Source organism: Tenrec ecaudatus, chromosome 10 (genome assembly GCF_050624435.1).
Source record: "Tenrec ecaudatus isolate mTenEca1 chromosome 10, mTenEca1.hap1, whole genome shotgun sequence".
NCBI lineage: Eukaryota > Metazoa > Chordata > Mammalia > Afrosoricida > Tenrecidae > Tenrec > Tenrec ecaudatus.
In genome coordinates this window covers 60,853,215-60,878,400 of record NC_134539.1, presented here as the reverse complement: position 1 = coordinate 60,878,400, position 25,186 = coordinate 60,853,215, and the positions used below count along the sequence as shown (strand labels likewise).

General features: G+C 40.8%; 3 protein-coding genes across 8 annotated transcripts in view; all 3 read left to right on the top strand.

The window, feature by feature from the left end:
- Positions 1-81: 81 nt before the first annotated feature.
- Positions 82-14,536, top strand: ZBTB26 (zinc finger and BTB domain containing 26). 2 transcript variants are annotated; one of them, XM_075560461.1, is made up of 2 exons: positions 82-190; positions 8,976-14,536. In XM_075560461.1, the coding sequence occupies exon 2, from the start codon at positions 9,984-9,986 to the stop codon at positions 11,412-11,414; it is 1,431 nt and encodes a 476-aa protein (XP_075416576.1). In that variant the 5' UTR covers positions 82-190; positions 8,976-9,983; the 3' UTR covers positions 11,415-14,536. The 2 variants fall into 2 exon arrangements, with proteins under 2 accessions (XP_075416576.1, XP_075416577.1); XM_075560462.1 differs by having other exon boundaries at positions 98-186.
- Positions 14,537-15,855: 1,319 nt separating this feature from the next.
- ZBTB6 (zinc finger and BTB domain containing 6) lies at positions 15,856-22,035 on the top strand. 2 transcript variants are annotated; one of them, XM_075560456.1, is made up of 2 exons: positions 15,856-15,906; positions 17,041-22,035. In XM_075560456.1, exon 2 carries the CDS (start codon positions 17,050-17,052, stop codon positions 18,319-18,321), a length of 1,272 nt encoding a protein of 423 aa, XP_075416571.1. In that variant the 5' UTR covers positions 15,856-15,906; positions 17,041-17,049; the 3' UTR covers positions 18,322-22,035. The 2 variants fall into 2 exon arrangements, with proteins under 2 accessions (XP_075416571.1, XP_075416570.1); XM_075560455.1 differs by lacking the exon at positions 15,856-15,906 and adding an exon at positions 15,994-16,443.
- A 1,047-nt stretch (positions 22,036-23,082) lies between these two features.
- Positions 23,083-25,186, top strand: part of RC3H2 (ring finger and CCCH-type domains 2) — a 54,002-nt gene continuing 51,898 nt past the window's right edge. For 3 of the 4 annotated variants that reach the window (XM_075560451.1, XM_075560453.1, XM_075560454.1), the window contains exon 1: positions 23,084-23,313. The gene's annotated coding sequence lies outside the window, so the exon portion shown is untranslated. Of the gene's footprint in view, positions 23,314-25,186 lie in introns of all 4 variants that reach the window. The other variant, XM_075560452.1, reaches the window with a different exon arrangement.

Genomic DNA, 25,186 nt, shown 5'->3' with positions numbered 1-25,186 from the left:
CCTCCGCGCATTCCGATTGGCGGAGACGACCATGGGACCTGGAAGTTGTCTTTGTCCGGCGAGGGCTGCCCTTCCGGTTCCGTTGGGTCCCCCTTTGGCTCGGGTTCCCTGCCCCTCCCCCTTCCCGGAGCCCCGAGGGGCCGGAGCTCCTAGCGGTGCCGGATCCTGACGGCGGCCTTTCCCGGGGTCTGTAAGTGCGGAGGTGGACGGAGCGCCGGGCGGGGGTGCGGGATCACTCAGGATGGACCTCCCTTGGGACCCTGATTGGCCAGGACCCGCACAAGAAAGGGGACAGAGGGGCTGGTCTAGGCCCCGGGGGAGTTAAGGAACCCTTGGCCCAGCCCACGCGGCGCCCCGCCCCTTTCCCTTCCTAGAGTCTGGAGTGGGGAGTCAGCATGGACACCTTATTCCGGTGTCTTGTAAAAGGTACCAGAGCTGAGGTCCTGGAAAAAAGGATCCCCTAGAAGAACCGGCTAAGGCCCGGGGCCAACCGTGAGAACCAGTAGGAATGCTGACTTAAGTTCTACCCTTTTGCTGGGAATTTTTGTTACCTATTCCTGGCACTGGAATTCCTTTTAAAAATAGCTTTCCAGTTTTCAAAGCCAGTTTTGGGAGGCAGGTATAGACAAGCGTTCATAGGTTATAAGTATCAATTAGTTAATATTAAGTACATATGAACTCCTAGGGCAATGGTTGGAGAAGGCTTCAAAGAGAAAGTGACATAAGACATCAAACACCTTATTCTTAGAGAGGATAATGTGGAAAAGAGCTTTTCAGCCGAAAGAAAAGTCATAATTCCAGGAATTAATTACGGAACACAATATGTGAGTGAAAGGGCAATGGGCACTGTCTTAGTTGGAATGAGAGTCTGGGAAAATGGACTTAAGTCCCTAGAGTGAACAGCTTAATTCTAAAGTAGTTTTTGAAGAATTTTAAGTAAAAGACTGATTATATGGTCCGATTTGCCCTGTACAAAGCCATTTTATATTGGATGGCATCTTAAGGGGGGAGGATTCATTAACCAAGTCTGGATCCTTTTGTTAAAGTCTGGGGACTCCTATTAGAGATTCTTTTGACAGAGTGATGAAATCTGCCTGATGAGAAATAGTGAAGGCTTAAGATGGAGTTATGACAGGTATGGGAGCTGATATCAAGAATTTTAAGATCCACCATTTGAAGGACTCCAAAAACCAAGCTAAACCAAACTCACTACCATCAAGTTCACACCCATAGCAATCCCATACGACAGAATACAATGGCCCCAAGGGGTTTCTGAAACCATAATAGGAGTAGAAAGCTTAGTCTTTCTCTCAGGGAGCAACTGGTGGTTCTGAACTGCTGATCTTTTGGTTAGCAGCCCATTGCATAACCACTACTCCACCAGGGCTCCTTACATTTGAGGAAGAGTGAGGTCATTATCAGAAATAAAAACTATCAGCTTACTGTAGATTAAAATTTTACTTTTTAGACACTAAGATTTAGAGATTTAATGGAATATCCACATGGAGCTGTCCAGCATAGGGTTGGAAATACAAATTTGGAGCTCCACCTAAATGTTGTGGCTAGAGTTAAAGGTTTAAGTCATCAGCATAGAGGTGGAAGCCTTTTGATTAAATTACATCAAGAAGAGAGTATTGAGAAAGGGGGAAATTATTTTGGGGGGCTAAGTAGTTGTGTTGATGAAATAGAAGATGAGGAGCTAGCAGTATAATCAAGATAGTAGTAGAGATAGAAAAAGGAGATGAAACAAGAGTACAGAGTTCAGAAATCTCAGAATTCGGAGAAGAGAATTTCAAGGAAAGTTCTATTGGGTCAATTAATGCAGAGCATTTGGTGAATGAAAGAACAGGACAAAATTACATTTTATTATTAAGAAGTAACTATTGAGTTTTTAAAAAGAAATTTAAGTAGAGTGATGAGATTGATGGTATAGGAAATAATAGGGACCTCAACTGGCTTAGTGTTCAAAGAAAATAGACATAAGTACACTTGAAAAGTTTCACAAAGAAGATTGATACTTTGTTTACATAACAAATGCTTGTAGCCCTTATAAATTTTGCTAAGCTCTTTATACACATTAACTTACTTAGTTTTCCATAATTCATATCCACTGTTATCAACTTAATTCCAACTCATAGCAACTCTATTTACAGAGTAAAATTGCACCACAGTGTTTCTGAGACTGTAAATCTTTACAGTAGCAGAGAGCCTCATCTTTGTCTCTTGGGGCATCTGGTGGATTTGAACTGTCCATTTTGAATTTAGCAGTCCAGTGTTTATCCCAGAGTGCTACCATTTGTCTCTTTGAGTAAGGCCGTTAGGACCTAGGAGCCTGAAGAGACTTTAATAATGTAGGTGTAGAGATAAGGCGACTGGTCCCAGGTCTTGTAGCATGTTATAAGACAGAGCCTCTGTACTGTGGCTCAGCCCTGTGACCTGTTTTGTTTTCCTTAGTCAGAAAAACACAACTGGCCACATATTCCTTTCTTGTCTGCAGCAGCCCTCCAAATTTCTTTTGAGGACAAATTGAAGCAGCCCTTGATAGCTTGAGCCTTTGAAGATTGATTGTAAATGGTGAAACAATAATCTAAAAATAATGTGAATTTTCAAAAGGAATTGTATATTTCTGTGTAACAAAGAAATAGGCAGTGGTAAAATTAGATCTATCAAAGTGGCTGGATAGTGTAACTAGGGCTTGTGAAGAGGGAAACAGGAGGATTAATATGCTCTTGCAGTAGCCCAAGGAACCCTGGTGGCCCAGTATTAAACACCAGCAGTTAAAACTTCCTCACTCCGCTTCCTGCTCCACCTTGCTATGTGGAGAAAAATGAGACTATCAGTCCCTGATAAGATTTACAGCCTCAGGAATCAAATAGGAGTTCTACTCTGCCTGATAGGGTCACTGTGAATAGGAGTAAGCTTCGTAGCACTGGTCTTTGGTTTTGGTCCAGTGACCCAGACAATAGATGCTGTGGACCTAAGTCATGGACATGACAGTAAGAACAAAAAAAGAGAATTTGGGAATTTCAAGGACAGACTGAACAGAATGTGGTGACCAAATCTGTTTAACTTGATCAATTCTTTGAGTTTTTTTCTTTCAATTACTCAAAATTATGCTATAATCTAGAATTATGTGAGTGATGTGTATGACTATTAGGAATAATTATTACCTACAGTTGGGGATTCTAAAGTCAGGTATGTTCATAATTCTTATTCTGTTTTATCTGAACATGGTATTCAGTTTCAGTCTACAAATATAAATACAAAAGTAAGCATAAGATACAATAAGAGGAAAAGAAAGCATAAAGTGCAGTTAGGAAAATGACTAATAGCCATTGAAGGTTCACAGTTCAAGCTTTCTCGACTTGTAACCAATTTAGCTTTAAGTTGTATTTCTGATTTTCTTTGTTAAATAATGCTTTTGTTTAAGAAGAAAACTGGGCTCGGGACCACAGGATTAGGACACACAAAAGTCAATGGGCATAGTATCATGCATACAATGATCTACAGTTGTACTTCGATAACTAGTGACTGGGGTCCTCAACGCTTGTGAGGGGCTGTCTGAGGTCCAACTGTTGGTCTCTCCCTGTCTGAAGCAAAGAATGAAGAATATCAAAGACACTTGAAAAGAATTAATCCAAAAGATTAATCCACATAAATCTTAGCATTCCAGCCCTAAGACCAAAAGAGCTAAATAATACCATGCAACCTCTTCCAGCTGCTGATAGGGGTCACAGTAGAAGGTCCTAGATAGAATAGGAGCAAAACACAGAACAAAACAAAATTTGTGAGTGGCCAAAATAAAGACAGGTCAGACTGGTCTGACAGATACTAATTGAAACCCCACCCCCACCCCCAGTGGCCCTTAGTCACCCTTCTTCAGACCTGAAACTTAAGATATCCCTATGGCTCAGCTTCAAGCTGAACAATGGACAGTCCTATAAGGTGAACAATATACCGCCAGAAGATGTACACCTGTTAGAACAATCAGCCGTATGAGATCAATAGGGTAGATTTCCCTAGGGATGAAGCTCAGAAGGCAGGAAGAGGTGGGAAAGCAGAGCAGTGGAAATGGGAAACACACAGGGGAAATGCAAGGGTGCTATTCCAATGTGGGTTTGCCACCAATGAAGATCATGAATCAGAATGTGCTTGAATTGTTGAAAGGAAAACCAATTTGCTCTGTAAATTTCTACCCAGATCACAATAAAAAGATACCAAATAATAATAATATCAAACAAAAGGGAAGACATAAAAAAGGATACTACTCAACTGATAAAAAGCTACCAAATAATAATATCAAAAAAAGAAAACATATCTATATAAAGTATACCACTGTATAGCTTAGCAGAAATTTAGCTCTACATTCTTTTTTTGTCCTTAATGAAAACCGTCTATTGAAGCATGCTTTAAATACATAAAAGTTTACATATCATAAGTGTACAGCTAAATGGCTTTTCTTGGCTCTATGCTCATAACATTGAATGTGAAGAGGATAATGGGAACATTTACCCAAGTTACATTATCTATAAGAGGAAACTGCAGCTAATCAAGTTGTTTCAAGCATAGGTCTTTGCATTACACAGAGTGTGTAGAAGTTTGAACTAACACTTAACACTTTTCAACTTAAAGTAAGTTGGACAAGTATTCCTAGCACATACCAAGGACTCAGGAAAGATTTCATCTCCTTACTTTTAAATAAAATGATTATTTTTCACTATATATATTTTAAGTTTTTTTAAAAAGTATTTCAATTGTGGGTTTACATTGTCAGAACTATTTTGGAACTAAATCCCAGAAAGAAATTTTTCTTAAGATACTCAAAAGAGGACACCATGATGATAAGAATATTTCTATCCCTGCTCAGAAATAATTCACAGGAAACACTAAGAATTAATTTTTCTGCTCTTTTTTTTTAACACATTCTGCAGATGTAGCAACTGCTCCTTGCTTTCATGTATCTAACAGCCTGTTAACTCACTGTCTATCAAATCAATTCTGACTCATCGTGACCGTATAGGAGAGGAGAACTGCTCCTCTGGGTTTCTGAGACAGCAAAATCTTCCTGGAATAGAAAGCCTCTTCTTTCCCTTGTAGAGCAGCTGGTGATTTTGAGCCCAAACTGTAGCTCATCATGGAAACAAATGACAGGAAACAATTAAGGGATAAACTGTGTGGCCTGTAAACAAGAGCTTATCAAACTGAAGCAATAGAATGGACTGACATATTAGGGAAACTTCCTAAAATAATTACATTTCCTCACACTTTTCAGACTCCAGCTGGTCAGAGTAAGTAGTTTCCTGGGGTGCTGCTCTATGGCTTAATATTTGGAAAATTTCTGGAGAACTGATGGCTCTGAAGGAACCCCACCTCAGCAGTTCTACCGTCCTGTCAATGGTGGAAGCTGTTTACACTCATTTTTGGATGTGGAGAAAAAAAATGTATTGACTTTAACATAGCTAAGCTTTAATGCATTCAGGACCAACTAAAATCTCCAACAACAAAAAAAGTCACTTATTTGGCTATTGAAAGAATTATTTTTATTATAACATCATAATATAAATTGGAATATTCATCATTTCCTGAATGAATATGTTAGGCTACTCTACTGGGGGCTTCCATGATTTCCTGGGAAATTTTCATTACCTTTTAATTCCATTTGCCCACAAAGTTTTATTTTTTGGGGGTTTTTGTTTGAAACATTTTATTGGGAGCTCTTACAGCTCTTGTAACAACCAATACATAACTTGTATCAAGCACATTTGTACATATGTTGCCATCATTTTCTAGACATTTATTTTCTATTGAGAACTTGGTTGCTTCAAAGTTATAATTATTATAATCTTAATTTAAAATCATTGGGAGCTCATACAACTCATCACAATTCATACATACATAGTGTCAAGCACATTTGTACATTTGTTGCCATCATCATTTTCAAAACATTTGCTTTCTACTTGAGCCCTCAATATCAGCTCCTCATTTTTCCCCCTCTCTCCCCACTCCCCCCTCACTCATGGACTCTTGATAATTTATCAATTATTTTTATTTTTTCATATCTTACACTGTCCGACATCTCCCTTCACCTACTTTTCTGTTGCCCATCCCACAGGGAGGAGGTTTTATGTAGATCCTTGTAATCGGTTCCTGATCCCTTCAACACCTTGTGGTCACACAGGCTGGTGTGCTTCTTCCATGTGGGCTTTGTTGCTTCTGAGTTAAATGGCCGCCTGTTTACTTTCAAGCCTTTAAAACCCCAGACACTATTTTTTTTAATAGCCGGGCACCATCAGCTTTTTTTTTTTTTAATCATCAGCTTTATTCACCACATTTGCTTATGCACACATTTGTCCTCAGCAATCGTGTAGGGAAGGTGTGCATCATGGAATGCCAATTTAATAGAACAAAGTATTCTTGCACTGAGGGAGTACTTGAGTGGAAGCCCAATGTCCATCTGCTGCCTTAACACTAAACCTATAAATATATACACATAGATCTATTTCCCCACTATCCTATATAAATATATTTACATATGTACATGCCCCTATTTAGACCTCTATAAATATCCTTTGTCTCCTAGTTCTTTCCTCTGTTTCTTTTTACTTTCTTCTTGTCCCACTATCATGCTCAGCCTTCATTTGGGTTTCAGTAATTTCTCTCGGTTACATTGCCCTTACTAGCCTCTCACACCCTCCTTGCCACTAATTTTGGATCACTTGTTGCTCCCTTGCCCCTGGGATGGTCAACACCACCTACTTACCCCTGCCTCCCCCTCTCCCATGTCCCCCCAGAACCATCGGTCCTGTTGTTTTCTCCTCCAGACTGGTCATCCAGCCTATCTTACCTAGATAGATCAGCAGAGATCATATGCACCCAAAACACAGGGCATAGCAAGACAAAGCGTTAAAAGAGAACACAATGATGACAACAGAAAAGAAACCAATGGTCCATAGAAGAATAAATTAGTTAATTTTTAAAAATTAAAACAGAAAGAAACACCTGTAAATAGATCAAGGTCTGATTTTTGACCTCGACGTGTCCTCCAGTCAAGTCCGAAGGGGTGCCATGCTCTAGCCCGAGAATCCATCCTTTGCACTCCCTCCGGAGCTCCCTGCTCTGCTCCTCCTTACCCCCACCCCAGTTGCTCTGCCACATGCCTTTAGTGTTTTGCCTAGGTGTAGAGGGGTCAGACCAGGCCAGTGTTGTCCCCCATAGGGCCATGGGTCAGAGAGGGACGGCAGGTCTCATAATGGGATCTGCCATATCGTCCACTCTGTGCATTGGCTGTTCAGAGCTGGGATATCATCCTCCAGGCCTGGTGGGCCAGGATGTGCTCCACTCTCTTTTCCTCCCCATTCATTTGTTCCTGTGTGCTCTGATCAGACATGCCCCTCTCCCCTAGCTGCAGCTTCAGTGCCTTCTTGTAAAGTTAATTCTTCTGGGGGGAGGGGCAGTTGTCCACATCCACAAACTTTGAAGCCTCCTTGAAATTGCTAAAACTGACCAGTGGTAATACAGCTTGGTTGCTTTAAGTTACCAGTAGGGGCCCTATATTTGCTAAATATTTCTTTTTTATTTGATTTGTATCATCTTGATAAAAATTGGTTTGTCTTTTTTTTTTTCTGATCCTACATTTACTTTTCCGCATCCTTCATCGAATGTGGTTTGCATTGTGATTATTCTGTGTAATTCAAACTGTCAAACAGAGGAAAAGCTTATACTTGATTAAAGGGTTTTTTTAATCATTTTATTATTAGGGGCTCATACAACTCTTATTACAATCCATACATACATCAATTGTGTAAAGCACTTTTGTACATTCATTGCCCTCATCATTCTCAAAACATTTGCTCTCAACCTAAACCCCTGGCATCAGCTCCTCATTTTTACCCCTCCCTCCCTGCTCCTCCCATGAAAGGGTTTTTGTTGTGGTTGTTGTTAATCTACCTGTGTGTCAGTAACATTCAGTTGAACTGTCAGGTACACAACCCTTACATAGCCTCCCTCCCCCTTTTTGTTTCATGCTCTATTGCCAGTGAGCAAGTCCTTTGAAATTTCGTTTGTTATTTTTTCTTGCTCCTTATTCCCATGTTTTATTCCCAAGACTTCATGGCCTTAGTCCTGTACTGCTTTGTTTTAATGCTTAGTTACTTCCTAACAATTTCCCCTTTTAACTACTGTAAACGAATCCTGTAGGTTCAGCAAATGCAAATTGAGCACCTGCTGTGTGTTGGTACAATGTTAGAGAAAGGACACACACCATTTTAAAAAGAAGAGTGTTTGGTGTGTAATGGGACAAATATTGTGGCTATAGTAACATAGAAGTTAAAGCAAATGGAAGAAAGTATTTTGCCCTTGAAGATGCAGGTTCCCAGCTTCACGACAGTGGTTAGGGCAGAAATGTTCTTCCTAATGTCACAGAGATTCCAGTTTGGATGAGAAGGCTCATAGCTGAACAAATATTGAATGCAAGTGTTTCAAGTGTTATGATGCATATGCAGGGTGTTATAGGCCTCTTAGCAAGAACTGCTCTGATCTAAGAAGTCAGGGCCGCATACCGTAGATGAGTCAGCATTGCCTAAGAGGTAACATTCTAGACTAAACAAATGTGCCAAGGCCTAGATTCAAGAACGCTGTCTTGTCGGAGGCACTGAGGAATAAGACCTGGGCTCTGTCTTTTATAAGTCTTTGTAACAGAGAATTAGAGATTACAAAAATTAAAAGGATTATAAAAACTGGGCTTGAAAATCTATATGTGACCAGAAACAGCTATTTGTCTCATCTTTCTCATAACTAAGGAACTGCTGATGATGAACTTGTTAATGTACTGATATTATAGACCTATTGCTTAAGAATAAACCAGATACAACTATTGATCTCTCAAAAGACGAGTGAATAGAGTTTCAGTTTATTTTATTATTTTTATGGTGGCCTGGAATTATGATGTTGGCATGGCTAATTATCCTTCTCTTTAGGGAGACACATGGGAAGTCAAGTTATGATCAGAAAATCATTTGGAGAGTGTGGAATCAGAACATGGGGACTGTCTCCAAAGGAATTGCTATATAAGGGAAGTAATATACAGAGTTTTGGCCAAGACACACCTTCTCTGGGCTTAATGGGCTATGTCATTGTTTGCCTTAATTATTACAAGGTTTACTTAATCACTTCACATGTAAGAAATTACTTTTTATCCAGGAAGCAAAGGGAAGGAAGATACAATAAGATTTGTGTTTTTGAAAGATGACTGGTGATGGTGTAAAGTTGGGTCACAGGAAAGGGAAGTTAGCCTAGAAAATACTTAATAACAGGGTCTAGTAGTCCCGATGATGAGTAATGATGCATAAGGATGTAACAGAAGAAAGAACAAAATATAATAGGAATTGATTAGCTCCACCATGCTGGTATTCAAATTCTCACCAAGTGGCTCGCTTGATTTTTCTTTACCAAGTATTTTTCTTTCTGAACCAATAAATGTCTCTTAAAAGTTTAGATTTTCCTTGAAGTTACAAAATAAAGAACATTACCCCTGAAGTGATCAAACGTTTATGCCTTTAGGTATGGGAATCTCATTTGATCACAGAGTACTTGTTTGAAAATTTCACATCAGTATAAATAGAAGAGGGGTTTGCCCAGGAAAATGATACGGTCACCGTTTTAAAAACACAAAGCAAAGAAAAGGTGTTTTTCCTTAGAAGAAACAAGTGCCCTGTTTCCTGCAAAAGGAAATAGTTCCTTCATGTGTATTTGTTTTGCTACGTTCTGGGTTGTTTTTGAAACCTTATAGAATTCTGATTTAAGAAGTGGGGGGCGATTTGAATGGGCTCAAGCACTGTTCTTTTATCAAGTATCTTAAAAAGTTCAATGAATGCCAAGTTTCTTGGGTGTAATTGACACTTGCTTTTCGTCAGAAGTGTTTTGCCCTCTTTGAAAGCTGTTACAGTCGCTTTCAAGAACACTCATTTGCATACAGACAAGCAGATATGACAGCACAGGCTGGGTTTTTGGAAGGTGTGTCCAGGTTTCTTAATTGTTTGAATTTTCTTAAATTCAACCTTTTTACATTTCTGTTCTTTAGGTCTGCCAAAATGTCTGAAAGATCAGATCTCCTTCACTTCAAGTTTGAAAATTATGGAGATTCAATGTTACAAAAAATGAACAAATTAAGAGAAGAGAATAAATTTTGTGATGTTACAGTTCTCATAGATGATATTGAGGTACAGGGACATAAAATTGTGTTTGCTGCAGGTTCCCCCTTCTTAAGAGACCAGTTTTTACTGAATGATTCCCGAGAGGTGAAAATCTCCATATTACAGAGTTCCGAAGTGGGGAGACAATTGCTATTATCCTGTTATAGTGGTGTGCTGGAATTCCCTGAGATGGAACTGGTAAATTACTTGACTGCTGCGAGTTTTCTTCAGATGAGCCACATTGTAGAGCGGTGCACGCAGGCCCTGTGGAAGTTCATAAAGCCAAAACCACCAAGGACTAGTAAAGAGGGAGGTGAACAGCAGAGCGCTTCTCCCCAGTCAAAAGAGCAGCAGGGAGATGCCAGAGGCTCCCCAAAGCAGGACCCACCTTGTATTCATCCATCTGAAGACAGTATGGATATGGAGGACAGTGATATTCAGATTGTTAAGGTAGAATCTATTGGGGACGTATCAGAGGTTAGAAATAAAAAAGACCAAAACCAGTTCATTTCTTCTGAACCCACTGCTTTACATTCATCAGAGCCCCAGCATTCCCTGATAAATTCAACTGTGGAAAACAGAGTGAGTGAAATAGAGCAAAACCATCTTCACAATTATGCGCTCTCTTATGCAGGCAGTGAGAACATCATCATGGCCTCAAAAGATGTCTTTGGGCCTAATGTCCGAGGCGTAGACAAAGGGCTCCAGTGGCATCACCAATGTCCAAAGTGTACCAGGGTGTTTCGTCACCTGGAGAACTACGCCAACCACTTAAAAATGCACAAACTCTTTATGTGTCTACTCTGCGGCAAGACTTTCACTCAGAAAGGCAACCTTCATCGACACATGCGTGTACATGCCGGCATTAAACCTTTCCAGTGTAAGATCTGTGGGAAAACCTTTTCTCAGAAGTGTTCCTTACAAGATCATCTTAACCTTCACAGTGGAGATAAGCCCCATAAGTGTAACTATTGTGACATGGTCTTTGCACATAAGCCAGTTTTGAGGAAGCACCTTAAACAGCTGCATGGCAAAAACAGCTTTGATAATGCCAATGAAAGAAATGTGCAAGATCTCACAGTGGACTTTGATTCGTTTGCATGTACAACAGTCACAGATTCTAAAGGGTGTCAGCCACAGCCTGATGCAACACAGGTCCTGGATGCAGGTAAACTGGCCCAAGCTGTCCTGAACCTAAGAAATGATAGTACTTGTGTAAATTGAATAGAGGCTTCATGCTCTCAAGAATTGACTGAGAATGGGGCAATAGGCTTGAGTCTTTGTAGGAGTGACTTCAGTAGTTTGACTTCTCCAAAGCACTGTTCAGGTTGTGGGGAGCTAAATCAAGGCACTAATCAACCAGGCAGCTTTCCACATGGAGTGGTCTTGCCATCCATTTGCCTGCTCCCATTTTCTACTGGTTATCTATCCTGTGATGTCTGTTTTCCTTTCCCAAGTATTCCATTTGTCTACCTACCAATGACTTGTGTTGCAGACTGACAGTATTTTAGGCTTTTCACTTGGAGCATTCTGAAGGTACCAACAAATTAATCGCAATAGCTCCTCTCCACTGAAGGAGGGGATGCTAAAAGAAGTGAATGATGTTTTTCTTTGGCAGACAGTAGTCTGATGTATAAGTTGGTACTGCTATTGACCTGAAATGATTATGTGGGAGAACTTATGGTTGCCTATTCATAATCCAATTATGTCTTATCAGTGAATGAATGTGCTTCCCACTATTTGTACTTGCTTTAGAGTTGGTTGTAAAGTGGTATGATTTGTCCTGTACTTTTCAACAGTATTATGACCCCCAGCCTCATGTCTTTGTGCATGTAAACCAAGAGTACCATTTTCTCAGCCACACTTGCAGACAACTAGTTAAGCATCATCACAAGGAGCATAATCAGCAAAGCAGAAAATTCCAGTCAATGCAAAACAGCATTGAAATGGGAGGTTTTCCTAGTATACGTCCCAGATATTTTAAATTATGTAATTTACTTGTTGATGCTTTGGAAGTCAGGGGTACTTAAAATGTACTGACATATAATGGTCTCTCTAAAAAGGGCCTATTTAGGAGTATCTGAATTTTGTTTCAAGGAGCCCTGCTGGTGCAATGGTGAAGTGTTCAGCTGCTAAATGAAATGGCTGTGGTTCAAAGCCACCAGCTGATGCAACGGGGAAATATTGTCTGCTTCTGTAAAGGTTACAGCCTCGGACCCTTATGGCACGGTTCCATTCTGTCCTATAGGCTCATGTGTTAGAATCAACCAGATGACCAGGGGAATGGGAAAGCTGTAGTCAATCAACGTTTGTCAAGTGTACTACAAGAATCTCATTTTATAGTGTACCTTAATTTCTAAAAAGGGTGGGAAAAGTTGACGGTCAATCAGTTTTTTTACATTTAGATTTTCTACTTGAAGGTGTACAGTTCTACCTTTCCACTTCTGCTAGATCACTAATACACAATTCATCTTCTGCATGTTGTATTTATTTTAGAAATACAAGTTTGAGTGTTACTTTTTTCTGACCCACAGGTTAGACTTAAGAGTGCTAGAGTCCTTAGAGAATCTTTTATTTTTTTAAGAATCTTGATTATTTACTCCCATCTTTTTCATTTTATGTTGGGACATCAATGTCCACAGAGGTGGCATGGCCAACCAATGTTGACCCAGGAAGATAACAAGATTAAATATGAGCCAGTGTCTCTACTTATTCCTACTATCCTCAGCCTTAAAAAGATCAAGTACATGATCAAGAATTACACACCAACAGGAAAAGTCTCAGCTTTGTGTTTTGCCCTTTGTGTGTACCTGTTGGCTTTCTGAGACTTTGTCAAAAATATAACACAGAGGGATTTCTATTAGCTGATTGTTTTCTGATATAATGAGTACTACACCCTTCCTAGTCAAGTGTCTGATTTTGCTGAGTCTCGGTTAGGGATGGAAAGGGCATTCATTATTGATGAGTTCAACTAATGAGTATGATCCAAATGTGAAACTGATTTTGTCCGTAAACAGTGTTATTTTGTTTGCATCAGACTTTTCTCTTTTTATTTTTGAGCTATCAGAGCATACATAGGGAAAACAAAATATCAAGCTTAACTTGAATAGTTGGGAGAAATTAGTTATAATTTCAAGCATTTGCATGTCAATTTTATTTTTGGTATAATTTCTCACATTTGTTCAAAGATTTAAAATAAGAATACAGTTGAGTGATCAGACCAATATATAAATACATTTTCCCTCTACGTCATGCATTATATCATCTAACAATGCTTTCTAGCATTCTGGTTTTCATATGGTCCAGCCAAAGAGTACCCATTCTATGCAACAAAGAGGCACTAACACAGCAAGCAACATTTTGTATTTTCTCTGAACATCTTATTGCAGATAAATTTTCAATTGGAGTGATGCTTTTGCATACATTTATGTCCTGGTCTGTTGTTTCTTTTTTGTTGTTAAACTTGTTTGGAGACCAACAAACATGGGTTCAAATAAGACTGGTCTCTTTGGCTGGAGATGTTTTCTGGGTTAAGTTAGTCCTTCAGGAAGTATTTATTAGCCTCCTACTGTTGCCAGGTGCTGTTCTAGGCAATATGAAGGTAAGATTGTCACCGTTCCTGCCCTCCTGGAGCGTACAGTCTCATGTGGTCTTAGTGGCGCAACATTTGATTTTACACTAGAAATGATACAACTGCCTTGTTTTCTTTTGGCCACTTAAAATCAGCATTTGATAGGTGTGTTTCGTTAAAACTTTTCATTCTAACTTTTACAAATCACTGCAGTGATTTACAGTTTCCTCCATTTCTTGACCTGGGAGATATTGTTTCTGTGCGACATTTTCTTAATTTTAGTGGGACCTAATATTTCTCCTTTGTTTATATATGTTTCTTAGATTGTATTACAGAAGGCTAAGTTACTGATACCAATATGTTTTATAGAAGATGACATGCAAATAGATTCCTGTCCAAGATAATGTTTAAAACTTTAGTCATTTAGCATTCATATTTTATGGATTCCCAGGAAAACTAAAAAGGAGAGGCTGCTCACTATGAGTTTGCTTAAAAAATATAAAAATATGCCACAATTATTTATTTATTATTTAATTTTAAAGCATACTCCAAACTGAAGTGGCTGTGAGGTAAATCAAGTGTGGTTATAATTTGTTTTGTTTCTTTATTAAATCTATTAGTGGAGGTGGCTAGAGTCACTGCTTATAAAATGTTGTCCTAAATAACCAACCCAGAACATCTTATTTCAGCTCATGAATAGCTGCTCTAAATCTGTTGTATGTTAGACATACTATGAACTACCTCTTCACTTATTATGGGGAAGCTTCCTTAATAAAAGTGTGATAATTAATGTTCAGGTGTCAGTGGTTTGTTTTCTCTCTCCTCTTGCTTTTCCAATTGTGTGAATTTGAATCTGCAACACCACCTTCATACCTATTCTTTAAAGCGTGTTTGTCAAGCCTGCTGGGATTGTCTTCAAAAGACCTGGGTTAACCAGAAGTTACTGGTAAAAGGATCAACTTCTGCCCTCAGAACACTTTGACTGCTAGAGTAGAGAACATTTGCTTTTGAGAATTGGTTCAGATATCCTAACATTGGGCAAATGTTTGAGTGCTTGTTAATAGCTAAGGGGTTCTTGCCGTCTTCAGAGACTTAGGTAAGATTGCAGTCCCTATCCTTCAGTAAAAAGTTGCTTGTGGCTGTGTTCCTGAACCAGGTTTTCAGCAGTTTCCTGCCTAAGGGCGACTGGAAAGGCAACCTAATTCCAAAAATCTGCCAGTGAAAACTATGGATCACGAATGTTCGATCCACAACCCGTTGTGCAGATGACACAGACTGGCAGCGTTTTGTTAGGTCCTGCCTGATGCAGTCACGCTGCCATTAGGGACCAACGTGAGGGCAGTTAACAATGAAGGAATAAACCTGGGCAAAAGTTAGTTCAATACAGGTTTGGTAAGTGCAAAAAATGAAGGTAGCAAAGGGGTTACAGGCTCCATAATAGGGGTCAACTAATTAATAAGCATGTTTTTGAAATGTGTGTCCGAGGAAATGGCAGGTCCAAAGACGCAGAGTTTTGCTCTAAACTTGGCTGCCGGAGTGGTGAAGCTAAAGGCACAGGGGTGGGACCAGGTGTTGATAATTACGAAATAGCAAACTCCTGCAATCAAGAGTCCAAGGATGGGAATGTATACTTGAATAGAAGCCTTTCTTTCTCCTTGTGGTTAGCATCTCTAAAGGGTAGCCTGCTCCGCCACCAGGGCTCTCAGTAAAAAGGTAAACTCTTTTGGTAACCTTTTCCCTCCCACTCTTTAAATTGCAGCTAGGCGTGGCAAGGAGAGGCCCCGCCCAGTTATAACCTGTAAGGACTCTGCGGACGAACTAGCACCTAGTTCGATGCATTGTACCCCAATTCCCGCCCTCGCTTCCAATGAGGTTTTCCAGAACTCACGAAGGGGACCGATTTTTAATGACCAAACCCAGAAACGGACGATGGAGCGTGCCAGAATACCGACGCCTCTCAGTCCTTACCGGGAGCGGGGACGGCGTGGGAGGGAGCGCCGAAGGGAGAGCATTTAAAGATGTCCTTCCGGGGCGCCCCGGCTGCCGGTGTAGCATAAAGCAGGTTGACACCGGATGTGTTTCCCCCGTCTCATTTCCGGCTCCGGCCACCGCCGCTGCGGAAACCTAGGCTACTTTTCTGAGTCTGTGAGTAAGCGGGAGGAAGGCGCGGGCTGGTGGCGGGCCTGGAGGCGGGAGGCGGCGGAGGCGGTGGAGGCGGTGGCAGGGTGCGGCGCCCGTGGCTGCTCTGGAGCGCCGTGCACCGGGACCCCAGCGCCGTGACTGGCAGGCAGGGCTGGGGGACCCCTGCACGCCGAGCAGGGGAGCTCTCTGCGGGTCCCCTGCTGTCCGGCTTCAGTTAACAGGTGGTCCGGAGCTCCCCCGCCCCCTGCCAGCCCCGTGCTGGTCCAAGGACTCCTCCATCCCGCTGCAGTGCGATGCGAGCGGTCCTTGCGGGCAAGACGGGAGGGTCACCGTAGTTGTCGTTTACTAGAGCCGTGACGGAACCAAACCACTGAACGGAAAAAGGAATGTGAGGCGCGAGTCAAACACGTCCAAAGGCGTATTCAGGCGCTTCCTCTGGGCAATGCTGAAAAAACGAAATAAGGAAACTCGAGAATGAAATAGAGAATAATGGCGGATAAAGTTGGGTTCGTGCGGCCCGTGGGGGATCTTGCATACCGGGTAAAGAGGCTGGTTAGTCTGACCTGGCGACAGAAGGGACTGGTGGAGAATATAAAGTAGAAGAGCAAAAATGTTTTGAGTTTTATTTGAAGGGAATTCGGTGATAAGAGGAAAGTTTTGAGTATAAGAGAACGGGCCAAGGAGAACTGGTGAAAGGCATGACAATGGTTTAGGTTAAAAGCACGCAGACCTGCAGTAGGGGTGGGGAGTGGGAATTTTGGAGAAAACATTAAGGTGTCAGATTTGAGAGATATGATATACTTTGTGGTGGGTACTGTTTGCTAATGGGTATTCAGAATTAAGAAAGTATCTTGATCATAAGACATGCAATTTAGCAAAAGAGACAATAGAAACTTAATATGTGACAGAATTATGCATCGTGTTATTAATTAATATGGTAACTACGGAGCAAAAGAATGAAAAATGTGCTACAAGATCACAGACATGCATTATAATTCCCAGACTTTTAAGATAGTGGGATAGGGATTCGCTCCCAGCAACCAGATTAGAACTTGGGTTTTGGATTTGTTGTTTTATGGTCACACTAGAGGAGAGCATCCCCCTAACTTGCATCGATGTATGTTTTATTTTGCTTAGATTGTGACCATGGCCGCTGAGTCTGATGTTCTACACTTCCAGTTTGAACAGCAAGGAGATGTGGTCTTACAGAAGATGAATCTTTTGAGACAGCAGAATTTGTTTTGTGATGTATCAATTTACATTAATGACACCGAGTTCCAGGGGCACAAGGTGATTTTGGCTGCTTGCTCCACTTTCATGAGAGATCAGTTCTTACTCACTCAATCAAAACATGTCAGAATCACCATCTTGCAGAGTGCCGAAGTGGGCAGAAAATTGCTGCTCTCTTGCTACACTGGAGCACTTGAAGTTAAAAGGAAAGAACTCCTGAAATATTTGACTGCTGCTAGTTACCTGCAGATGGTTCACATTGTGGAAAAATGCACAGAAGCTTTGTCAAAGTACCTGGAAATTGATCTTGCGATGAAAAACAACCCGCACACCGACCTGTGTCAGTCCTCTGATCTGGATGTTAAGAATGAAGAAGCTCGTTTGGATAAAGACTGTGAGATCATTGAAATTTCAGAAGATAGTCCTGTCAGCATGGATTTCCACGTTAAAGAAGAGGAAAGCAACGCTTTACAGACCACCATAGAGAGTTTGACATCGGAGAGAAAAGAAACAACATCACCAGAGCTGTCTACAGCAGACATAGCTTTTAAAGACAATGAAATTTGTATCCTTCGTGTGGAATCTATTAGTACAGATAGTGTGGGAAATGGGCAATTTTCACAGCCTTGTACTTCTTCAAAAGCAAGCATGTATTTCTCTGAAACCCAGCATTCCCTGATTAATTCTACAGTTGAGAACAGAGTGACAGAGATTCCTGGGAATCAAGGCCAGAGCATGTTTTGTGAGAATTCAGAAGGAAGTCAGGGTACAGTGAATGAGATTCCGAATCTGGAGGAGAGTTACTCACTGAGACACCAGTGCCCGCGGTGCCCCCGAGGTTTTCTTCACGTGGAAAACTACCTGCGCCATCTCAAGATACATAAACTCTTCTTGTGCTTACAGTGTGGAAAAACATTTACACAGAAGAAAAACCTCAACCGGCACATTCGGGGGCATATGGGCATACGACCCTTTCAGTGTACTGTGTGCTTGAAAACCTTTACTGCCAAAAGCACCCTTCAGGACCACTTGAACATACATAGTGGGGATCGTCCATACAAATGCCACTGTTGTGACATGGATTTCAAGCACAAATCTGCCCTCAAAAAGCATTTGACTTCTGTCCATGGTAGAAGCAGTGGTGAAAAATTACCTAGGCCTGATCTAAAAAGGCAAGATCTTTTATAATTAAAACCATATATTTGGCTATGTTAACCTTCTATCATTCTTTTAACCAAGTATTTCTGTAGGAATGCCACATTTGCAATGTTGCGTTCCTTCTCCCACCCCACCTGTCTTTGGGACCTATTTGGCCAGCCTAAGAACATATACAGACACGCTATCCTTTCTGAACGTCTAGTAAGAGTCAAAAGTTGTGGAAGGCAGAGAAACTGATGGAATTCTCTTTCACTTCATGTTATAAGTACCAGTGGTATGCCTACAAAATAGTGTTCCTCTCTCTTTTTTTTTCCTTTTTTAAATCTTGATTTCATTGACACAATGAGGTCCAACAGTATTTCTAGGTTCTGATTTGCAGTCTCTATCTAGATCAGCAGTTCTCAACTTGTGGGTCATGACCCCTTTGGGGTCAAATGACCCACAGGGGTCAGCTGATTCATAACAGTTGCAAAATTACAGTTATGTAGTAGCAACGAAAATAATTTTATGGTTGGGGGTGTGGCTACAATATGAGGAACTATTAAAGGGTCGCAGCATTAGGAAGGTTGAGAACCACTGCTCTAGATAATGCACTTAAATGTAAAAGAACGTTAAAGAATTAAGATAACGAGAAGAATAAATCACAAAATTACTGGTACAAGTAGCTTTTGAGGTCTGATAAACTTGTTTGTTTTTTTTAACTCTTGTTGGATTCTAAACTAAACAGAAGGGCATCTGTTCAAGTTTAACGGTAAAGGAACACATTCAGATTCCCTTGGGAATAGCAGAATAGCCTATGTGGCCTAATTGTCCTTCATTTAATTTCCTTGAGTTGCTACGATACATAGTTTAGAAGCTATGAGTTGGATGTAAGTTTCTTGATTTTATTTAAAACAATTGCACTGAATCATTTTTCTGGTCAGTAAGCTGAATACCGTTAGCATGAAGCTCTAAAAAATTACATTTCTTAGAAATTCTGAATTTATCATGTTTATTGTTTCCATAATCAACATATAGTAAGGTTTATCTCTTTTGGGCAAACAATTCTGTTACATTTTAACAGGTATAGATTTATACATTTATCACACGGATGAGATAGAACAATTCCATCACCTCGCAACATTTCCTCATTCTGTCCCTTTGTGGTCAGCCCTTCCTCTCATTTTAATCCTTCACAAACCAATGTGTTCTCCATTGTTCCAATTTTGTCCTAAGAATGGAATATTAGAGCTTCCAACCTAAAGACTAGTAGTTGGAATCTACTGAAAGATGTGCATTGAAGATTTACAGCCTGGGGGCAGTTCTACTCTCTCTTGAGTTGGAATCTATTTCATGGCAATGGGCTTGACTATTTTAATCTTTTGAGACTTTCTCCCCCATTCAGTTTAATGCCTTTGAGAGTCATTCATGTTACGTGTGCCAATGGTTTCTCGATTAATTATTACTTTTGAAGCAGCATTATTTTCTAGCTGTCACTGGAATAAATAGTGTAAACATGAGTAGCTATTAGGACTTCTTAAATTTTAATTACAAGTGTTTTCATTTGTAAAATTGTCATCTGCCAAATGTTGATTAAACAACTTCAAACCACCCCCCCTCCAGTTTTTTCTGTATTCCCAGAAATGTGCCAAAAGCAAAAACCATGATCACGGGGTTACCTTACGGTTTCAGATCATGTTATAAGCTGTTCTCTAATATCCCTAGTGACATACAAGACAAAGTTTCTCTCGTTAGAACAAAGATTTTTAATCATGTTCTCTAAACAGGATAGACTTTAGTAAGAAAGCCGGGCATGGCTATAGCTTACTTTGAAAGAGACCGTTTCTTCTCCTTTTACCTCAGTTTTATGTAGAACTTTTGCTATATTTCATTCTACTGAAGGCCTTTCAGATTTTCCAATGTAATATATTTTGTAGCATTTGTAAGAAGTTTCCTAATGTAGAATTTTGGTGATGAATGTTAAATATCTTTTTTGTGAAAGCTTTGTGAAAAACATTCCCTGCATAGAATTTTAACTCTGGAGGGGAGACATGGTAATCCAGCTTTCTTATTTTCCAGATAAGAAAATTGACTTTATGATTCAGATTGCTTGTTAGTGACGCTGGGCAGGCCACTCTCAGTGAGCTTCTCTTACCTTCCTATGTAAAATAATAACTTAGGTTTTCATAATTTTTAAGATTGCCTCCAGGTAGAAAATTATATTTTACATGTATTTAATTCTTCCCAACAGAAAGGAAAATCCAGAGAAGTGTGTTTTAGAATTTGAGTATTCTATTGGAGACAGAATCTAAGTAAATTGTGTTTTTCTTCCACTGGAGAACATAACTTAATGCTATAATTTGTTTCCTATTTGACCTATGATTGTTTGACCATTTGTAGACATGGAAATACATCCCTTTCAGAAGTCGTTTACTTGTGATTGAAATATTTTTCTTCCTTACTGCTTCCTACATTAAATTTTTTGGAGGGAAGACTATGTAGGTGGGAGGTTAGGGCAGAAGAAGAGTAAAATTTTTTTGTTGTTTTTTGAGAAATGTGTTTCTAATATCTTGGATGCTTTTAGAAACCACCACTGAGCTATCTTTAAATTTTATGTGTGCCTTGTAAGATTATTGTGAATCTTTTTTTTTTTTGGTAATGCACTTTGAAACTTGCGTGGGAAAGGGAGTCGGGTTTTGTAAAAGTGATGGATGTTATTTATTATTATTTATTTATGTTTAATAGCACAGAGTAACTTGAAAACATTCCTAGAAGCGTGTTTGTCCGCATGACTTGTCTAAACAATTTCAGAAAAAAATGGAATCTTTTTAAAATGCAGGTATGGCAAAGTATAGAATTTATTCATTTAAAACATTCTCTTTCAGTTGTCTCTTTCTGATATTTAAGAAACTGCTGCAAAATGTGCTTGAGTTCAAGTGCCCCTTTTATTGCATTTATGTATAGAAGATCATGAAAAGTAGTTCTTTATTGTGAGAGAAAATCCTGCTGTCTTTCTTTGGATGTAATTACCGTGTTTACATAAGAAATAAACTGGAAGTAGGAATAGAGGCCTTTATTATGTTTTGTCTACTGTGAATTGTAAAGGCAGAAAGTTTCTTTAATCACTTATCCACAAATACATATTTACAGAGTCTGTACTATGTACATATACTAGAAATTAGGGTATCCACTCATTTTTAAAAATACCTGTTCTCATGAAATGTTCTAGTGGTGGGAGACCGAGTAAAATCAACATGTGCTAGAATTTTTAAAATTAGTCTAGAGTAAAAACAGGGAAAGCCAGGGAAAGGAGGATGGAAGTATAAATTTTAATATGGTCAAGCCACCTTCAAGAATTACTATTATTAAATTATAGGACCAATACTGTCCGATGGACTGGGAAACAAATGAACAATTTTCAACTGTTCTGGCATGGATTTCATAAATACAAGAAAATGCATGGAAAGGGCTAATTAACCAGGCTAATAAATCTTTTTAAGAAAACAACACACTGTCACACAAACAGTTATAACCATACGTTTTCCCCCTTTTTAATGCTCATAATTTATAAGCAACTTTTCTATTTGTCTTGTAAATTGTTGGTTTACTTCTATGGATGATTTTGTTGGACATCTGGTTCCGTACTGGGAGATGCTTAAAGTTTATCTACCAAAAAAAAAAAAAGTTTATCTACCATTCATAGTGATTTTCTTGTGTTCATCAGTTTCTCAGTATCTGCCTTTTAGGAATATTTTGTGGAGTGTATGAACAACATTTAAATAAAAACAATGTTTATTAAATACATGACCTCGCGCATTGTAGTCATGATTTCCTTGTTAATTTGTTTTATCCCTAGCCCCAGTTTTCTGCATTTATACTTTTAAAAAGGAGATAATTCCTACCTTAAAACACTGTGGAAAACCCTTCTAACAAATATTTGAGACAGGCATGTCAGAATTTATGAATTTTGCTCCTTGCTAACTTTGAGGAGCTCATTTTTCTCTTTAATAAGAGATAAAGTATGTTTACGTTGGCAAACAAATGCTTTGGTTCTTTTAAATCAGAGATTTCCGTCAGGATACCTGTGTAGAGGGTGCAGTGGGTTAAGCACTAAAATGCTAGCGGTAAGATTAAAAACGGCTGTCGAGGCTATGGTCAGGGGAGAGGTAGGTATGAGAGTCTGCTTTCCTAGACTCGTAGCTTTGGAAACCCCGTAGAGCAGTTCAAGTTGGAATTAATTGCAGTGGCTTTCGGATGTTGGAGTGGAAAGATTCAGTCAGCATTTAATTGATGGAGGGTACGTTAATATAACAGTGTCTAGTCAACAATCAACTGTGGTTTGTTTTTAAATCATTTTATTGGGGGTTCGTACAATTTTTACCACAGTCCATACATGCATCCATTGTGTCAAGCACATTTGTACATCTGTTGCCATCATCCTGAAAACGTTTGCTTTCTACTTGAGCCCTTGATATCAGCTCCTCTCCACTGTGTGTTTTTTTTTTTTTTCAAGAAGACAAGTCTAGGCACTTGGCTCCTGGAGCCTGTGTCAAGGAAGGCCGACTGCAGGACCCGATGAATGTGCAGGGAGTTTCCCATCAACCCCTTCGCCTTCCCGAGTCCTCACAGTGCTTCCCACAGTGCTCCCGATCTCCCACGACACGTGATGGGGGTGGATCTGCTCTAACAGAGGGAAGCTGAAGCGCAGTTTAGGTGGCCAACTAGGGGACTCCCATCTCCCCAACTCCCGGGTTTGCGTAGTCTCGCGTTACGTGGGTAGTATCTTCTCGCGATAACTAGGTCGGGATCCCTCCAGGTCCGCCTCCTGGTGAGAAGGAGGAGGCGGAGGGAGGAGGAGGAGGAGGCCCCGTCGCGGCCTCCGCCGCCGCCAACGGGGCTGTCCCTGTAGCTCCCGATGGAGTTTGAGGTCGTAGAGCCGCCGCCGAGCTCTGCCGCGGCGAGACGAGGCGCCTCCGTCGCCGAGCCGCGCCGTCGCGGGGCTCCGAGGAGCGGCCCTTAGCGACCCCGCCCGGGCCCTCTCAGGTAGGGCGGGGGCGGGCACAGCGCGGCTCGGGCCCCAGTCCGGGTCCCCGGTCTCCGACCGCCGGGAGGGAGAGTGGTCTCGTTGCGCGGCCCTGTCTCCCGTCGCTGCCGGTGATCCGATGGCCGGGAACGGAGGGCCGCCCCTGACACCCGGACGCGCCGGGAGCCCGGGGCTTGATGCGGCCCCTGGCCCTGGCAGGGCTCTTTCGATGGCGGAGCGGGCAGCGCAAATGGCCACCTCCTTCGACAGTGGTGGAGAGGATGCCTTTGACCCCTAAAAACCCCTCTCAAGCAAAAGCCAGGTCTCTCTTTCCCGAACACCACTTAATAAGAGGGGCGCTTGGAGCAGGTCTTCCGGTGCTCGTGGTGGTTCTGCCCTGTAGCTTCTGGAGACCCCAGCGCAGGGGTGGCGGAGGCGATCTGAGTGGTAAATAGGGACCCGGGGCAAACAATGCCCAGGGAAGGTTCACCCTCTCCAGAGGGAGCTAACCCTCCCCCCCACCCCACCCCCGCCAGCACAGGGGCTGCACCGGGGCTGTGAAGGGAGCGACGGCACGAAACAGAGCCAGGGAATTCTGCTCTGGCTTTCTTTCATTTTTCCTCCTTGGGGAGGTCTCCTGAGGAGGACTCTTCCACCATCTTAGAAGAATGGTAGAAAGCATCTTTGTTTCTCAGAGAAACAGCTCCACTTTTCGGTCCTCGGCGTTCAGGAAGGGATGTGATGAGGGTAGCTGTTATTTCCCCCCCACCCCCTAAGGTTCACAGAAGATGAGTTGAAGATGCCCGCAAATACAGCCTTGGCACAAAAATAGTCTCAAGTAATCACTGACATAAGTAGATCTAATCCAGTGATTCTTAACCGGTTTCATTTATTTTTCTTAATCACCTAGGTTCTCTCCTTGTAATTGCTACTTTTCTCTTTACCCCTCTGTGATTATAATGACACTGTATCCAAAATAAAGTGGCTTGCCCATCTTCCCCACCCCACCCCCACCGTTTATTATTAGTCATACTTGCATGTTGCAGTAGGAACTTTTGAATAGCCGGAGAGCCTAATGTTAATACACCAAACTGATCTAATTTTACCCAAAAGTAAGATAAGTGTTTGTCTATGAAGCCTCATTATGACTTAATATACAGATTAGTGAAGGCACTTTGAACCATTAAGAATAGGTCGTGGACGGATGCTCGTCTTATCACCACCTTTTATTTTCTATCAAAGCTACACCAGTGTTCTCAATACACAACCTGTCCATATGCTTTTAACTTCAATTCTTGAAGAGAGTGAAATAAAGTTGAATGTATTTTGTTAAGCAGCGGTTTTGTTGTTTGTTTTCAATAATTGCCATTTTGTTGATTGGAAATTCGTATTTTCTAAATGTTAAAGTTGGGAAAATTACTAAACAAAATGTTAGATGTGTATCCCAGGGTATTGGGGAAGAATAAGTGTTAAAATTCAAGCAGTCTTCCATTCTTTGAGGACTTAAATGCAATCATGTTCATTAGTGGATCCTTTAAGCTATTGTGACTCTTTTTACTTACAATAACCTGACATCTAAAAGGGCTCATATGTTCTTTGTTCATGTGTTTTCATTAATTCACTTTGCTTTTCTAATTGGCTGTATCTTCCACTTGGTGGGGGTGGGGGTACTTCATTTCCCCACCCCCACTACCCCGACTAAACAAACAAAAACAAATTCAGGGTTTTACATTCAATAGAACTTCTATGGTTTGAAATACCAAGGAACGCTAAAAAGATTTATATTCCAAACCAAAAGTTAAACCCACTCTTGTCAAGTCCTTCCAACTCAACAGAGCCTAACAGGGTCATAATAAGTACTTACTGTTTTTGTTAGACTGAAGTTTCACTTTC

What these genes read in the sequence shown, in the direction of transcription:
- ZBTB26 (XM_075560461.1), top strand. Translation starts at nt 9,984, where the DNA reads ATGACAGCACAGGCTGGGTTTTTGGAAGGTGTGTCCAGGTTTCTTAAT.
- ZBTB6 (XM_075560455.1), top strand. Translation starts at nt 16,393, where the DNA reads ATGGCGGATAAAGTTGGGTTCGTGCGGCCCGTGGGGGATCTTGCATAC. An exon ending in TGGGGGATCTTGCATACCGG is followed by an intron (nt 16,444 to 17,040) that starts GTAAAGAGGCTG and finishes TATTTTGCTTAG; the next exon opens with ATTGTGACCATGGCCGCTGA.